Source organism: Myxine glutinosa, chromosome 4 (assembly GCF_964187855.1).
Source record: "Myxine glutinosa chromosome 4, kmMyxGlut1.1, whole genome shotgun sequence".
NCBI classification, from domain to species: domain Eukaryota; kingdom Metazoa; phylum Chordata; class Myxini; order Myxiniformes; family Myxinidae; genus Myxine; species Myxine glutinosa.
In genome coordinates, this window is record NC_136264.1 from 88504801 (window position 1) to 88520744 (window position 15944).

At 47.3% G+C, this 15944-nt stretch overlaps 1 protein-coding gene across 1 annotated transcript in view; it reads left to right on the forward strand.

Annotated features, from left to right (window-relative positions):
* The window catches only part of DHX36 (DEAH-box helicase 36), an 88018-nt gene extending 72074 nt beyond the window's left edge, over positions 1-15944 (forward strand). The window contains exons 22-26 of the mRNA XM_068112884.2: positions 13032-13131; positions 13358-13445; positions 14104-14224; positions 15102-15254; positions 15386-15944. Of these exons, the coding sequence (XP_067968985.2) occupies positions 13032-13131; positions 13358-13445; positions 14104-14224; positions 15102-15254; positions 15386-15568 (645 nt within the window). The 3' untranslated portion in view covers positions 15569-15944. The remainder of the gene's footprint in view (positions 1-13031; positions 13132-13357; positions 13446-14103; positions 14225-15101; positions 15255-15385) is intronic.

The window sequence follows — 15944 nt, forward strand, 5'->3', positions numbered from 1 at the left end:
CTCTGGTCCTACGCCAGAGAGGCCGGCTTCTGAAGGTGGTCTGTATAGGGGGCAGGTGGTAATTATGTGTTCGGCAGTCTGCTCAGGCTCGCCGCATTCGCACGCGGCGCTGTCTGCCAGGCCCCACATCTTCAGCGATGATTTGAAGCGGCCGACCCCCGTACGTAGACGGTTCAGCAAGGTCCATTGCAGGCGTGGTAGGTCTTCTCCTACGACGCCACCTCCTGGCTCCCAGATGTAGCGGTGGATGCGGGTGGGCCCGGCCGTTTCCCACACCTGCTTCCAAGATGCCGCCAGCCATGTGCTTCTAGACAGGTCCTCTGGGATAGAACTGAGCATCTCTTGTGCCACCTTGTTGTAGGGATGGCGGGACTTGAGTCTGCTTGGAGGCGCCACTATCGTTGTGGTGTTGTGCAGGATGTGCCAGTCATGTTTCTGGGCATTCCTTGCCAGGGCGAGGGTAGCAGCCTCCCTTCGGAGGCCGGCCGGGGCGATTCCCGCTAGGACTGGCAGGTGGAATGCCGGGGTGGGCTTCAAGCAACCAGTTACAATGCGGAGGGCATTGTTAATGGCAACATCAACCTTTCTCACGTGTGGGCTTCTGCTCCAGGCTGGGGCGCAGTATTCGGCTGCAGAGAAGACCAGGGCTTGCGTGGATATTCGTAGGGTCTTGGCGGAGGCTCCCCAGGTCGTACCAGTGAGGCGTCGGATAAGCGAGACCCTTGATGTCACCTTGGCCTTAACTTCTTCTAGGTGTTGCTTGAAGGACAGTATCCGATCTAGGCGTACACTGAGGTACTTTGGGGCTTGCTGGAACTCCAGGCGTTTGTTGTCAACGAACACGTCCAGTTCCCTTTTTGCTTCTCTGTTGTTAAGATGGTATGCCGCTGACACACTGTCTTACCAATGCTGAGCTGCAAACGCCACCTCCGGAGGTAGGCTACCAAGGTGCCCATGTCTTGGTTGATACCGTTTTCCATCGCCTTCCATGTTGGTCGTCGTAGCATGATGGCCAGGTCGTCCGCGTAACCGTACTTTCTGGATGTTGTATCCGGCAGGTCATAGATGTAGATGTTGAACAGCATCGGTGAGATAACAGAACCCTGCGGGACACCATTCCTCAGTCTTCTGAGCCTGCTGCGCTGGCCGTCGCTGGTCTGTAGGACGAAGCTGCGGTTTGACAGCATCTCCATGATGAAGTTCACCATATGCCGGTCCGGGATTGTCCTCAGCAACTTCAGGTGGAGTCCACGGTGCCAAACGGTGTCGTATGCAGCTGTCAGGTCCAGGAACACTACGCCAGCTTTCTCATTGTCCTGGAAGCTGTCTTCGATATTCGATATCTTGTGTGAGTAATGTTACCTGGTCCACTGTTGAACTGCCACGACGGAAACCGGCTTGTTCCCGCGGGAGCTGTGGGTCCACCACTGGGTCGATGCGGCTGTGGATCATCCTCTCCAGAATCTTAAATGGGACGCAGAGCAAGGAGATCGGTCTGTAGGACTTGGGATCTTCCGCAGGTTTGTTCGGCTTCGGCAGGGCTATGACGGAAGCATGGCGCCAGGTCTTCGGGAGCTTGGACCTCCGGAGGCACGACGAGAAGAACGAACACAGCCAACCAGATGTTGTTGTGCTCTGGTGGATGACGAACTCCGGATGGATGTTATCACAGCCTGGTGCCTTACCCGGCTTGAGATTGTTCATGGCCGCACTGAGTTCGGCTGCTGTGAAGTCTCCAGAGAGATTGGCATCGGCGCTGGCCGCCCTGGAGAGAGAAGACACCTCACGCAACGTCAGGCGGGCAAAGTTTTTGTCGTTTGCACGCGTATGCCACTGCCGTATGCACGCGAGTCCTTTCGAGGGCTTTTCGTATGGGCTTATATAGACCCACCCCGCGAACCTTCTGGAACTCACCAGACTCTCTTCACCACGCCCTCTCACGCCACGCCGCTCGAGCTCTGATTGGCTGGTGGCTCTTACCGTCATCGCCTCTGCCGCTCCCGACCTCAACGCCGCCCCCACCTTTTTAGGCCTACCTCGTGTTACTCGACTAGTGGTCAGCCAAATGGGGCGCGGGATGGATTGCGCCCATAGAGGTAGAATTGGGGTGTGGACACAAAATGAATGTATGGCCTACTCTCCTGTCTTTACACAACGCAGGTACTAAGAGGGGAAATGGCCTATTCTTACACATACTAAGACATAACTATACTACAAATGGGCCTATATGTTGCTCGTGTGACTAACTATGGGGGTCCATTGTCACTCTGGGTATCCATTTTACCGTTTATTTTATTGATGTCATCATTTAGTCCCCGAATTTCGTCCTTCATTTCCCTTCTTGTTTTGTACCCTTCCTTTTTTATTGTACCCTTCGTTTTGTAACCTTTAACCTTTAATGACTTCAATGTGCCAATCTCAAAACCACAGCAATATATATATTGTTACGGATCGCGGATTAAGATGTTATTTACCGAGCGGTGGTATTGCCGCGACCTAACAGTTATTCCCCGACTAGACCCCGATTCCACCCGACGTTGACCAAATCGCGCTATGCTAAATCAATGAAGGAAAGGACACAACGGCTGGGATAAATGAAACGACACAAGGGGTACAGTTCTCAAGACCTCCGGAGGAGGATATAATTAGTGGTGGAAAAGAAGGGTAGATTACAAGGTAATGAGGCAAAGACACAGAAAAGATGGGCACTTAGTCACAGTCTTATCTTATCCCCGACAGACCACAGACAAACGGGACAAGACTGACTTACACAGGGATTGATGGCAGGGAAGGACAGGCAGTCGATAGCACAAGGTGCACCTTGGCTCAGGGGCAGAATAAAGCACGGTCCAGTAGATGCAGGGAGGTATTGCAGCGCTCGGAGGTGGCGTCTCTCTTCCTTCAAGTCCAGCGCGCATCTGACGTCACCTCCCTCTTCCTGCGCATGCTCAACGGGGAGTGACACGCCCTCGGCTGCTTGACTCCGCCCCAGATGGGACCGGTCCGCCGCTCCCATTGGGTGCGGGGGTTACCCGGGCTCCGCCCTTGACGAGGAGCTGACAGCGAGCCCCTACGTGGTAACCCCGTCGAGCACATGCTCAATGGCGGCTAACCAAGCCGGAGTGAGGACGCGCACTCCCCGCGCCGCCGCCGTTATTGTTGCTGTTGTTGTTGTTGTTGCTGAACCGTGAGGAAGAGCTGCGGGGAGGTATTGGGAGGTCCTAAACTTCCTAACGGTGCCATACAATCACATTCTGGTGCAACGAAGAGTCAGAATTAATGGAAACGAGTCCTTAACTGACACAGACTAAGAATAACTAGCAAGATGTCCTATAGTTGTCTACGTGAGATGCGGTGGACCTGGATGCGACATTTAATGGGGGAAATAGGGGAAGGTCGGGTCTACAGAGTGTTGTTTACAGAAAATGGGACTAGGGAATGGGGGATTGGGGATAGTTGGGAAGGATGAGGAAATAGGGGAATATTTACAAGCGGATATGGATGGATGTAAATCCCATATCCGCAACATTGCACCCTTCTCTACCTCGGGGCGTCCCGACCCGATAAATTTTTACCTACTTTAGTGTGGCACTCAGATGTAGTTCCCTCTACTATTAACTCAACCCTGAGTGCGACAGTTTTACAGATGTTCACAAATGAGTAAATATGTCCCCCTGCAACGTTGCACCCTTCTCCTCACAGAAACACACCCACAGGATAACCGAATCGCGGAAAGCATTCTCAAACTAAACATACAGCCGGTAGGGAGCATCATTTATACAACACTACACTGATATTTACACTACGATCCAAGACCTGTTCTTTGAGGAACACATGCAGATGTTATGCATAGAGAGAGCACGCATGCCAGCATCGATACACCAACCCACGAGTGCCCTGTGGCCCTACGGCCTTTAATAATGTGCAGAGCACCCCATCCAAGCACCAAAAGCACCACCCCATACACACAGTCAGCAACATCCGGTGCACCAATAAAGTGTTCATAGTCACCGGTGGTGTCGCAGCCGTCCGATGTTCTGCCGCTGGTCTTGCCTTCATGGAGCACTTGGCCTTCTGGCTTCCTTAGAAATAAAGAAAGGCGCCAACCGCGTCCATTTCTAAATTGTGGCCGTCAGGGGGGCCAACTATAAGTGGTTCACCTGTATGGCATAGGTGCCACGTTGACCCAGAGGTCCATCCACGGGTGGTGCTTGCCCGCAAAAGAACTGCGGTCCATGGTGGGCGGCCACAAAAATTGCGGTCCATATGGTGTATCGATCCAGGCAGCAAGCAGCGAAAGTACAGGCCCACAACTGCAGAGCCAGCACCTCTCTCTCCTCTCTCTCTCTGCCCCAAAGCCAGATCCTCGGAGGTGGGAGACAAAAGAAAACAAGTGAGTAAGGTGGTAAGGGCGCAAAAGTGCACGCAATACTAGGTAATGCACACTCGGGGCACATGGGAACCAGGTGAGACAGGTACGTTCCTACCGTACGCCCCCCCCCCCCCAACCAGGTAACCTACATTGCACCTCCCTTACCCCTTACTGTATCCACAAAACACAACACTACCCATAAACATCTACTTTACACATCAACAAACGTCCCTACTGTCTTCCCCGTTCCTCCCATAAACCAAATTCGTCTTCTCTCCCTCCTAACCAATCAAATTTGCCATTTCCAACTCTCATCAAAATTTGCCATCTCCAACTCAACATCAAAATTTGCCATCACCAATTCATCATCAGTCCCTCCTAAGGAGGGAGAGATGGAATCGCCCCAATGTCTTATCCACGTCGTGATGCGTCTCACAAATCCACACAGCAATTCTCATTTCCTGCAACACAACAAAGAAAACACAGGTGTGGAGTCATCATCACCACAGGCAAGTGGCTGCGTATGGTGCGACAGGTTCATCAATCCTAACTATTTCCTAAATGACTTTAACAACTTTACATTACCCGGGGTCTTTCCCTGCCAATCCATTGGCCAACTTACACTATGGGTTCTAAAAACCAATTCCCATTGACCAAACTGTGGTGCTTCTCAATTTGGGGTCTCACTCCCCCGATTCATCTCCCGGTGCCCTTGCACAATTTCTGGGCTGTGACGTGTAGCTCTCCCAGCAGGTCTACCCACCTGCACACCTCCACCACTGTAGTTGCCACCCGAGCTTACCTGCTCCTCACCCTAACCTAACTAACTGGGGAAGGCCCTCTCGCACTCTCACCCCCTCAGTGCCCTCTCTGGCACGGGCTGCCCGATCCACACCCGGGATCCTCAGGCACCCACTGACACTAACGGCTCCCAGAGCCCACCTGCGGCCTCACCTGGCCGACATCCTCACAGTGGTGGAGTGCCCAAACCAACTACACACACTAACAGGCTACACGCCCAGCCATTTCCACAACACTAATGCACCCATCCAAATACCATTCTGTCACCCGCACCACAGATGCCAATATCCAACCACAATTTACCTATACCCTCTACCTAACACTTACACTACCTGCCCCGGGTATCCGTGATGGGGGTCCACTCTTCCCCCATTCACACCTTCGCACCATGCACACCACTCCGTACCACTTACTCCAACTCTCTCCACACCACTCATTCCCTGCTCCATATATTCCACACACCTGTACTTGCACACCTGTGCTCTCATACTTGGTGCCGCCTGCACCCTTCTCTCCCCCAAGCGCATTCGCGCTGATCCACAACACTCACTACTCATACACTGCTCCACACACCTGTCCAGTTCTCACACAGCATCATCTCATCTAACTACTCCCCTCTGAAACTTGCGCTTCCCAGTCGTCCCTTTAAACTATTGCGCTCCCTCGTCATTATCATCCACTAAGCTACTACGTCCCCACTACAGGTATCAGTCACTATCTAAACCTTAACGTTACCTAATGTCATCTTCTAGGGCCCTACACACAATATCCTAACCCACCCGGGCTAGTTTTCACTGCCATAAACCCCATAAACTATAGCGCATTTGCCCCATGTATGGGAAGAGTGGCAGGGATGCCACCCTTACCCACCGTCATACGGCGCGAGTGGGACATTGTGGGACCACCTCGTATGCGAGTCGTTGCCCGCCTGCCGGACCCCGTGCGTCGCCCCTTGCGGGGTCAGCGCGGGGCCGAACCGGCCGGGCCCCCACAGTACATTACCCCCAAGGGGCTCCCGTGCCTCCCCTGTCCCTCTAAAAACTACCCCTGTTGGTGTCGATGCATGGGTCACACTTCCGCAACCCACTACCCATTCCATACCACCACAACCTTGCTCACTCACACCTCGCACCTCTCCCATCACCGGACCCTCTCGCTCGCACCCTCGTTCCATACCCTCCGGACCAGCCATACACCTCACTCTTGGCCTCTCACGAACATCCGGGTCTATCTCGACCCCCAAGCTTATTAAATCACCTGGCGCATCATACGCACGACCATATTGGTCACCACTTACACCGGGTCCTCTTTCTCTTCGCTTCTCCTCCATCACCTGCGAATCCCTCATCCGGTTAATGAGCACATCATCACGATCCGAACACAGACTTTGGACCAATTCTTTTACTTCCTCCTTTATCTCTTTCTTATCCTCTCTCCGTCGCTTCTTAATTTCGCTCACCCCTTCTTCCACTTCTTCTAATTTCTGCTTCACCTCCTTCATCTCCTCGTGCGCCCCTTTAAGTTCTCCTCTAACTCCACCTTATTTTTTTCTATGTGCTCCCGCACCTCCCGCTCTTTAACCTCCATCACCTCTACCACCTTGTTCATTTTCCTCGTCAGGTCCTCATGTACCGTCTGACACTCTTTTTTAATTACCCCTACGTCCTTTTTCATCTCCTTCTGTGTCGATTTTAAACCCTCTATTACCGCTGTGTTCTTCTTTACCTGGTCCCCCAACTCCTTTTGTCCCACTGTCAGTTGTTCTACTCCCAGCGTCAACTCCTCTATACCACCTTGCAATTTTACAGTCCCCTTTCTCACCTCCTTCTCCATGCGCTCCTTACAGTGCCTCACCTCCTCGCGCACTCCTCCGACCTCCTCACTCACACCTCTTCTGATCTCTTCTCCCATCACCTGCATCTCCTGCCCAGATGCCACCCTCATCTGCTCCATTTCCTCCCTGTGAGCATCCAATTTAGTTTCTACCCCCATTCTGACCCCCTCTATCTGCTGCCCCATTTTTTTAACTTCCCTTTCTGCTTGGTCCCTCATGTCCCTCAATTTGCCTTCCATCCTGTTTTCTAACCCCTCTAACCCTTTTTTCATCCCTTCCATTTGATTCTCTTGAGCGGCCATTCTGTTTTCTACCCCCGTTAACCCATTCTTTACCTCTTTTATCCCATTGTCTAACGCCTCACCGGTACCCCTCGCTTCGTCCCTCATTACCCCCATTTGGCCCTCCAATCGCTCACCCAATCGCTCACTATCAGCCCTCATTTGCTCACTATCAGCCCTCATTTGCTCACTCTGAGCATCCATCCGATTCCCCAATTGCTGACTATTAGCCCTCATATCGTCCTTCTGCAGGTTGAGGGACGCCTGCATTTGTACCATAAATTGCTCCATGAGGGCCTGCATTTGGGCCATCCCTCCCACTTGTGCAGCGGGTGCGGCCGCCGTAGCAATGTGCGAGGCGCCATTTTGCGCGCCCGCAACCTCGTGCGCGAGGACGCCATTTTGCGAACCTGCCGCCCTCACTGCTTCGCTCTCCTCTTGTCCCTCAATTTGGTCCTGGATCGACCCTGCCTCACTCTCCTCTACCGGAACCCAGCCGGGTTCTCATGTTCGTGAGAGGCCAAGATGCACTGTATATATATATATATACAGTGCATTCAGAAAGTATTCAGACCCCTTCACTTTTTTCACATTTTCTTATGTTGCAACCTTATTCGGAAAACGTTTAAATTCTTCTTTTTTTTCCTCATCAATTTACACTCAATACCCCATAATGCCAAAGAGAAAACAGGATTTTAGAAAGTTTTGCAAATTTATGAAAAAGAAAAAACTGAAATATCACATTTACATAAGTATTCAGACCCTTAACTCAGTACTTAGTTGAAGCACCTTTGGCAGCGATTACAGCCTCGAATCTTCTTGGGTATGAGGCGACAAGCTTTGCACACCTGGATTTGGGGATTTTCTGCCATTCTTCTCTGCAAATCCTCAAAAGCTCTGTCAGGTTGGATGGGGACCGTCGGTGGACAGCCATTTTCAGGTCTCTCTAGAGATGTTCGATTTGGTTCAAGTCAGGGCTCTGGCTGGGCCACTCAAGGACCTTCACAGAGTTGTCCCTAAGCCACTTCTGCATTGTCTTGGCTGTGTGCTTACGGTCATTGTCCTGTTGGAAGATGAACCTTCGGCCCAGTCTGAGGTCCTGAGCGCTCTCTTTCAAGTTTTCATTAAGGATATCTCTGTACTTTGCTCCGTTCATTGTTCCCTCAACCCTGACCAGCCCCCCAGTCCCTGCTGCTGAAAAACGCTGCCACCACCATGCTTCACCGTTGGGATGGTATTGGGCAGGTGATGAGCAGTGCCTGGTTTCCTCCAGACATGACGCTTAGAATTGAGGCCAAACAGTTCAATCTTGGTTTCATCAGACCACAGAATCTTGTTTCTCACAGTCTGAGAGTCCTCTAGGTGCTTTTTTGCAAACTCCAAGCAGGCTTTCATGTGTCTTTCACTGAGGAGAGGCTTCCGTCTGGCCACTCTGCCATAAAGCCCAGATCGGTGGAGCGTTGCAGCGATGGTTGTCCTTCTGGAAGTTTCTCCCATCTCAACACAGGATATCTGGAGCTCAGCCAGAGTGACCATCGGGTTCTTGGTCACCTCTCTTACCAAGGCCCTTCTTCCCCGATTGCTCCGTTTGGCCGGGCGGCCAGCTCTAGGAAGAGTACTGGTTGTTCCAAATTTCTTCCATTTAAGAATTATGGAGGCTTCTGTGCTCTTGGGAACTTTCAATGCAGCAGAGATTTTTTTTGTCGGCTTCCCCAGATCTGTGCCTCGACACAATCCTGTCTCTGAGCTCTGCAGGCAGTTCCTTCGACCTCATGGCTTGGTTTTTGCTCTGATATGCATTGTCAGCTGTGAGACCTTATATAGACAGGTGTGTGCCTTTCCAAATCATATCTAATCAATTGAATTTACCACAGGTGGACTCCAATCAAGGTGTAGAAGCATCTCAAAGATGATCAAGAGAAATGGGAGGCACCTGAGCTAAATTTCAAGTGTCATAGCAAAGGGTATGAATACTTATGTCAATGTGATATTTCAGTTTTTTCTTTTTATATATAAATTTACAAAACTTTCTAAAATCCTGTTTTCTCTTTGTCATTATGGGGTATTGAGTGTAGATTGGTGAGGGAAAAAATGAATATAAACGATTTCAGCATAAGGCTGCAACATAACAAAATGTGAAAAAAGTGAAGGGGTCTGAATACTTTCTGAATGCACTGTATATATTACATTGGCTATGAAGAACAACTGCATGGGTATTTGCTACTTACCGAGTCTGATATATTTAAATTTGTCATCTTTTGTTCTCGCCGCACAGTGAGCCAAGGTTGATGGACTCTTGGTGGAGCTTTTATATTTGAGGATTATCCACAGAGTCTGGGATTGACTTTGGCCTCGATCCCGCGATATTCTCGCATAAAGTTGGAAAATATCGCATACAATTTTGGCCAGAGCGATAAAGAATCGCATAGAACGTGTCAGTTGTCGCGGTATAGTTTTCAGGCAAAGCAGTTTCAAATCGTGTACTTACTACTGCTTGTGTCAGGTCTGGAAGTTGTCAAACACGAAGCTATTCTCAAATGTAAACAGACAGTAGCCATTTTAATTTCGCTTTCACGCTTTACCGTAACTGTGACAATGTTTTGCGGCATTAAACGACGGCTTTTCGGCAACCACGTGTTCGCTGTCTGCAGTAGTTTCTGGATTACGCTTTTTCCGAAAATGCCGCCGAAAAAGAGAGCTCCGCAACCACAGCCTGATGGGCAAAGTATAAAACGATTCTTTATCGGTACCAGCAGTAGTTCTAACACTGAGGACAACCAGGATGATCCAGCTAGTGACCGTGTGCAGGGCGAAAGCGGGACCGTGGCCAGGGCCGCCACAGTGCAGACAGCTACTTCCGGCAAAACTTTAATAACGTTTCAAGACAGATGGGTCCTTAAATTCGGAGACTGGCTGAGATATGATGCCGATCAGAACAAAATGTATTGTTCACTGTGTAGATCGGAGAAGTTAGTCAACAGTCGAAGTCAAGGTACAAATAATTTCAAACCGACTACAATAACCCGACATATATCGTCATCTGATCACCAACGAGCGGCGATGATGATGATGATGATGATGATGATGGTCTTGTGCTGATGATGATGATGATGTCTTGTGCTGATGATGATGTGATGTCTTGTGCTGATGATGATGTGATGTCTTGTGCTGATGATGATGTGATGTCTTGTGCTGATGATGATGATGTGATGTCTTGTGCTGCTGCTGATGATGATGATGATGTGATGTCTTGTGCTGATGATGATGTGATGTCTTGTGCTGATGATTTACTGTCTAAGGTTAAGAACATTGTTTCTTGTCTTATGATAACAATCTATCTTCAGGGAGGCGGACATTGTCATGTGATCAAACAACATGACTTTTGATGTTTTCAATCAGTATTATTAAATGTGATCAAATGTGCTAATTCATGGCAACTTATGTGTTAAACTTATCTGTGGCATGGTTCATCATTTACGCAATAAAAGCCACAGGGAGTGAGACAGTCTATTTGAATACAGAAAGAAACACACAAGTCTTTGTTTTCTTGACCATATTTATTTTTAATTAATACCCCGAGAATAATGATTTGATGAGCGTGAGTAAAATTTTATCTCAAAACAATTTTGTATAATCCCATCGTGTTTGGAAAAAATCTCATTGTTTTGTACACAGGGAGATTTTCTCCCATTGCTAAAATCCTCCAGGATAATCCCTGAGAGTGCAAGGAAAAAAATCAGTCATGAGTTTCAATAATCTGGCGTTTTCTGTTTCAGAGTGTAATCCATCATTTTAACTTCATCATACGGCTTTAGATCTTACTGAAATTTTCGAGTATTGAGACGTCGTAAAAAAAAATTGATCCACAGAAATGCCAGCTCCAATAATCTACATGGCATGGTGAAGGTGCACCCTCTTATTATACAGTTGTCAAATAGGTAGCTGACTTAGAGCATAGATGTGAGTCTTTTTAAGATTACTCCAGGTCAGAGAAAGTAGAAGATGCAACAAGCCCACAAATTATAATCGGCATTCGTCACGGAGTATTGCCGCGCGTCACCAAAATATGCACAGAACTTGGAATTTCTCAAGGCAGTGTTTTCACCGTCATCCACGGTCAGTTCTCCAAAACGTCACAATCAACAGCAATGCCCGACTGGGCATCCTCCGTCGTGCGAAGTCCTTCCTTGGCACACCTGAGCTCCTCACCACCTACAAGGCTTTCATCCGCAGCTCAATGGAATACTGCTCTCCCCTCTGGGCTGGTGCTCCTGCCTCACACCTAGCTCGTCTTCACGCTGTTGAAAGCAAAGCATTCAGAATCATTGGAATCTCCCGCGATGAAGCTAACTCCAAGGGCCTCTCACTCACTCACCGCAGGCAGGTTGGTGGTCTTTCCGTCTTCTACCGACTCCTCTCTGGCCTTGCCCCCCCGGCTCTCTCTGGGCTCTGTCCCGCAAATATTCCTACAGGTCGCACAAGATCTGCCTGCAACCCTCTTATGGTTAAACTGCCAAAATCAAGACTCTCTGCTCACCTTCACTCCTTCATTCCTCTTTTCTCCCGCCTCTGGAACAAACTCCCTCACTCTCTTCAATCCCACTCCACCCTCCAGGTCTTTAAAACAGCTGTTCACCACCATCTCTTATCTTCCCCCATCCAAAACCTTGATCTTTTCTATCCCCGATAATTTCACCCCAATTCCACTTTTTGAAATACCAACTTCTGTCCTGGAAGTCCTTGGTGTCCTTGTGTTTTATACTTCTCCCACCCCCCCCCCCCCCACCCCCCTTCCCACTCCTCCTCCCCCCAAGCCCTCTCCCTCCCACACATCTCCCTGCTCTTAAATGTTGTGTGCTCTCAAGTGTTTGCGTGCTTCCCAATCTCTTGTCTTCCGCTCCCTCTTTTTATATATTTTGTTTGGTTGATTTGTTTGTGAAGTAAATGTCAGCTCTTTCACGAGCCTCAATTCAGTATACAAAAAAAAAAAAAAATGCTGGCAGCATGTCACAGACTTTAATTCTGCAGTGCAGATCCAGCTTACTTTATTGCTATGCTAACCTGTTAACTTCCAAAGAAACTTGGCTTCTTCTCCACTGGGATCCTGAAACCAAATTTGAATTGATGCAATGGAAGCACAGGGATCAACGCCATCCAATGTATTTTTATTGATTTTCTGGAATCCTGGAAGAGAATCTTGCTGATTGGCACTATGCTTCACAAAACTACATTCACAGGGGAATATTGCACCAGCCCTTTTATAAAGATTGCAGTAGGCCCTCAAGGACAAGTGCCAAGGGATGTTGACCAAAGGTGTGCTCCTTATTCATGACGTTAATGCAGTGCACAATGTACATGTTGCATAATCTACCATTTGTAACTTTGACTCTGAACATTTTGGATCTCAACCCCCTGTCTAATCAATGCACTTGCTCTATTGCTGGTATTTTATGGTGTATGGAGATTTCTGGTATAAGGACATTGCTGGTATTGTCAATCATAAATAAGCTAGCGTGTATCTCGTTCCTTGGAACTGTTTGAATGCCTCTCTCACATGTGGACATTAAGAGACAGTGGTGAGATTTTCCTTGAATGACTCGGGCATAAGTTGAAAAGTGGACGAATAAAGACAGTATATTGGTTTTGAACATGAAATCCCAGCGTCATTCCCTAAGTATTCGGATAGGTGTACAAAACAGGTGAAACCATTTTCACACTGGCATCCTAATCCTGTTCCATGCAGATGCTGCACAACATGAAGGCACAGTTTGTGGAACACCTCCATTCTGCTGGCTTTGTTGACAGCACAAACCCAAAAGATCACAAAGCTAACATCAACTCTGGTAAAGCTTCGCTGTGTCCCATATTTTTCATAATTTAATATCCATTTTAATCAAATGTACATTTCCTTTGCCGATGCATCCTAATTTATTTCGAATTCATTTGATGAGTGTTCATGTATTTTGTGCTGGGCCATTTTATTCCTTCTTTGTGGAATTCCAATGGTAGACACTTGTACTGAGCAGGTGCATGATTTGCAATGTGTGAATGTTTTGTGGCGTTGCTTAGGTAATATCAAGCTGTTGAAGGCGGTGATCTGTGCCGGCCTGTATCCTAAAGTGGCCAAAATCCGTCCCAATTTCAACAAGCGGAAGGGGTGAGTTGAATGGACTTTGTTACACTTGTGCGGAGCTCTTTTGCTAATGTCGAAATTTTCTGCACTTTGTAAAGCTTCCAAACCGAGTTGCTTTATCAAACTGACGGAAACTGATAAATGACTTTTTGAGCCTCGGAGAAGCAAAGCAGACTATCCCATGTCCATTGCAAATTTATTTTTAATGCAGTAAAATGATCTTATTTGGTCAGGAGACCTTTATTCTGAAGCAAATGCTTAAAGTTGATCCTGATGGTCATTCACCTGAAGATTCAATGGAATCTGAATTTTGAACCCTCTCTTAAAGAGAAAGGTCTTCTTTTTATATAGAAGGTAGCTCGCTCGAGCAAGAGCGAGAAGAATTAACGGATCACAACACCGCAAAATAAAAGAAACACTAGAAACAGGGGGGGGGGGGTTAAGGTCATACACGCCATCATGTGGAGGCAAGGGATAAGACTCACACAGCTTAGCCAACATCTTTCACAAATGAGATGATCAAAAGCAAAGGAAATAAAGCGCTCATCGTTTGAGCACAGGTTTGACCAACCAACATAGTTTGTACCTTCCTTGTCTTTTACCTCCTTGATCCATTGCCTTGGTTGATGAAATGAATGAATGAAGTGGCTCTTTCTTTCTTTTGTTTTGTTTCATCTCCCAGAGCTAAAATCTACACCAAACATGATGGGAAAGTATCCATCCATCCCAAGTCTGTGAATGTAGACCAGTCAGATTTCAACCACCACTGGCTTATCTACCACCTCAAGATGAAGACCAGCAATGTGAGTTTGGTGATGAAAAATTGCTTTTTATTCAACAGAACAACGTCTCTGCCACAACAATATCGATCAAAAACTTACCTGATAAACAAAACTGAGGTTGCATTCTCAAATAACATATTGTTCCGTCAATCCCGCATGCGTTTTCGTCGATGTGATTAATATTGGAGGGTGTAAGAGTATATAATTAATGATACATTGAATAATGTCTTTGAGAAAACTCTTTTTAGCCAGGCCCCTCCTCCCTCCACCCGCTCAGCGGAAAACGAGGTTTTGTAACCATGTGCGTGTGTGTCTGTCTGGACCATAACCTTTTTTACCATTTTGGTGTTGTCATCCGATTTTCAACAAACCTTTATTATGAGAATATGGACAACACAAATTAATAAAACATACAATTTTTTTAACTGTAGTTTTCGTTACGTTTAGTTAGAGTACAAAGCGGATGCAGACGGGCTTTGCATTTTGAGATGTTTTCTGGTCTAGTTTTTGTAATATGCGTTGCTCACTTATCAGGTTTTGAGTTGTCATTGTGTTTTCTGAACTTTGACTCTGAGTCAGACTGATCAGCTGTGTTTTCTATTCATTCACCATTTACCATAGGAAATTCTGTACTTCATTTAAACAGTTGACTACCTGACATTGTCACAGTAATTGGCCCTTTGTTCAGATAATGGTTTCTCGGTGAATACTCCCTTATCTTCATATTGCTATTTTATCAATAGAGTCGGTCACTTGATTGATGGCTGTTACTCCCGTTTTTACGAAAACGAAACATCCATCCATTGTAACATAGAACAAAACCTAAAATTATTTATGCCAGACAGACAAAAAAAATGCTTCTGAAACATGACTTATTGGACACGTTTCCTCCTTGTAGATCTTCCTGTACGATTGCACGGAGGTGTCTCCGTACTCGCTGTTATTTTTTGGTGGAAAGATCAGCATGCAGAAGGAAGGCGAGCACGATACCATCGCTGTGGATGATTGGATTGTGTTCAAGTCGCCCATACGCATTGCGCATCTAGTGAAGGTACCCGCGTGACAAGTGTTTGCTCATATATCATTGCTCAAAGAAGAATTGAGGTGTTCCTAGTTCTGTTTGTATAGGCCCGCATTTCTAATGGAGGATTTCCCTCTCGACTTGTCTGCTTTGATATGCAGAAACTCCGTGCCGAGCTGGACTCTTTGCTGCAGCAAAAGATAACGCAGCCTGGCCCAGTGGAGTGGCAGCGCGACTCGAGCGAGTCAAAGCTTCTCAAAGCCATTATTGACCTCATCACAACAGAGGAGGGTGCCTGTGGGGCTGGTGGCAGTGAGCAGAGAGACTTTCAATCTTTCAGATAAATCCGCACATCAACAATGACCAATTTGATAAACTAACTGAGGACAGCTTCATATTGGCAATAATACTGGTTGGAAAACTTTCTTTTGTAGATACGGTATTTGATTCTTTCACGTTATTTTTTTTTAGCTCATTCTAATGTGTAACTATCATTCGAGGATCATCTTCTCATCTATGATGTACTTGTTACTTCAAATTACTGTGTCATGAAATATTGTCAGCTTTGCTTTGTTTTCTTAAAGTTTTGATTTTGCACAACAATATTTGTTAAGACTTGGTCGTGAGCATCAAATACGACATTTGCCTATTTATAGTGTGGCTGTAATGGTATACTTTGTAGTGTCATCCACTTTTGGATTAAACTTCATTTGAAACTTC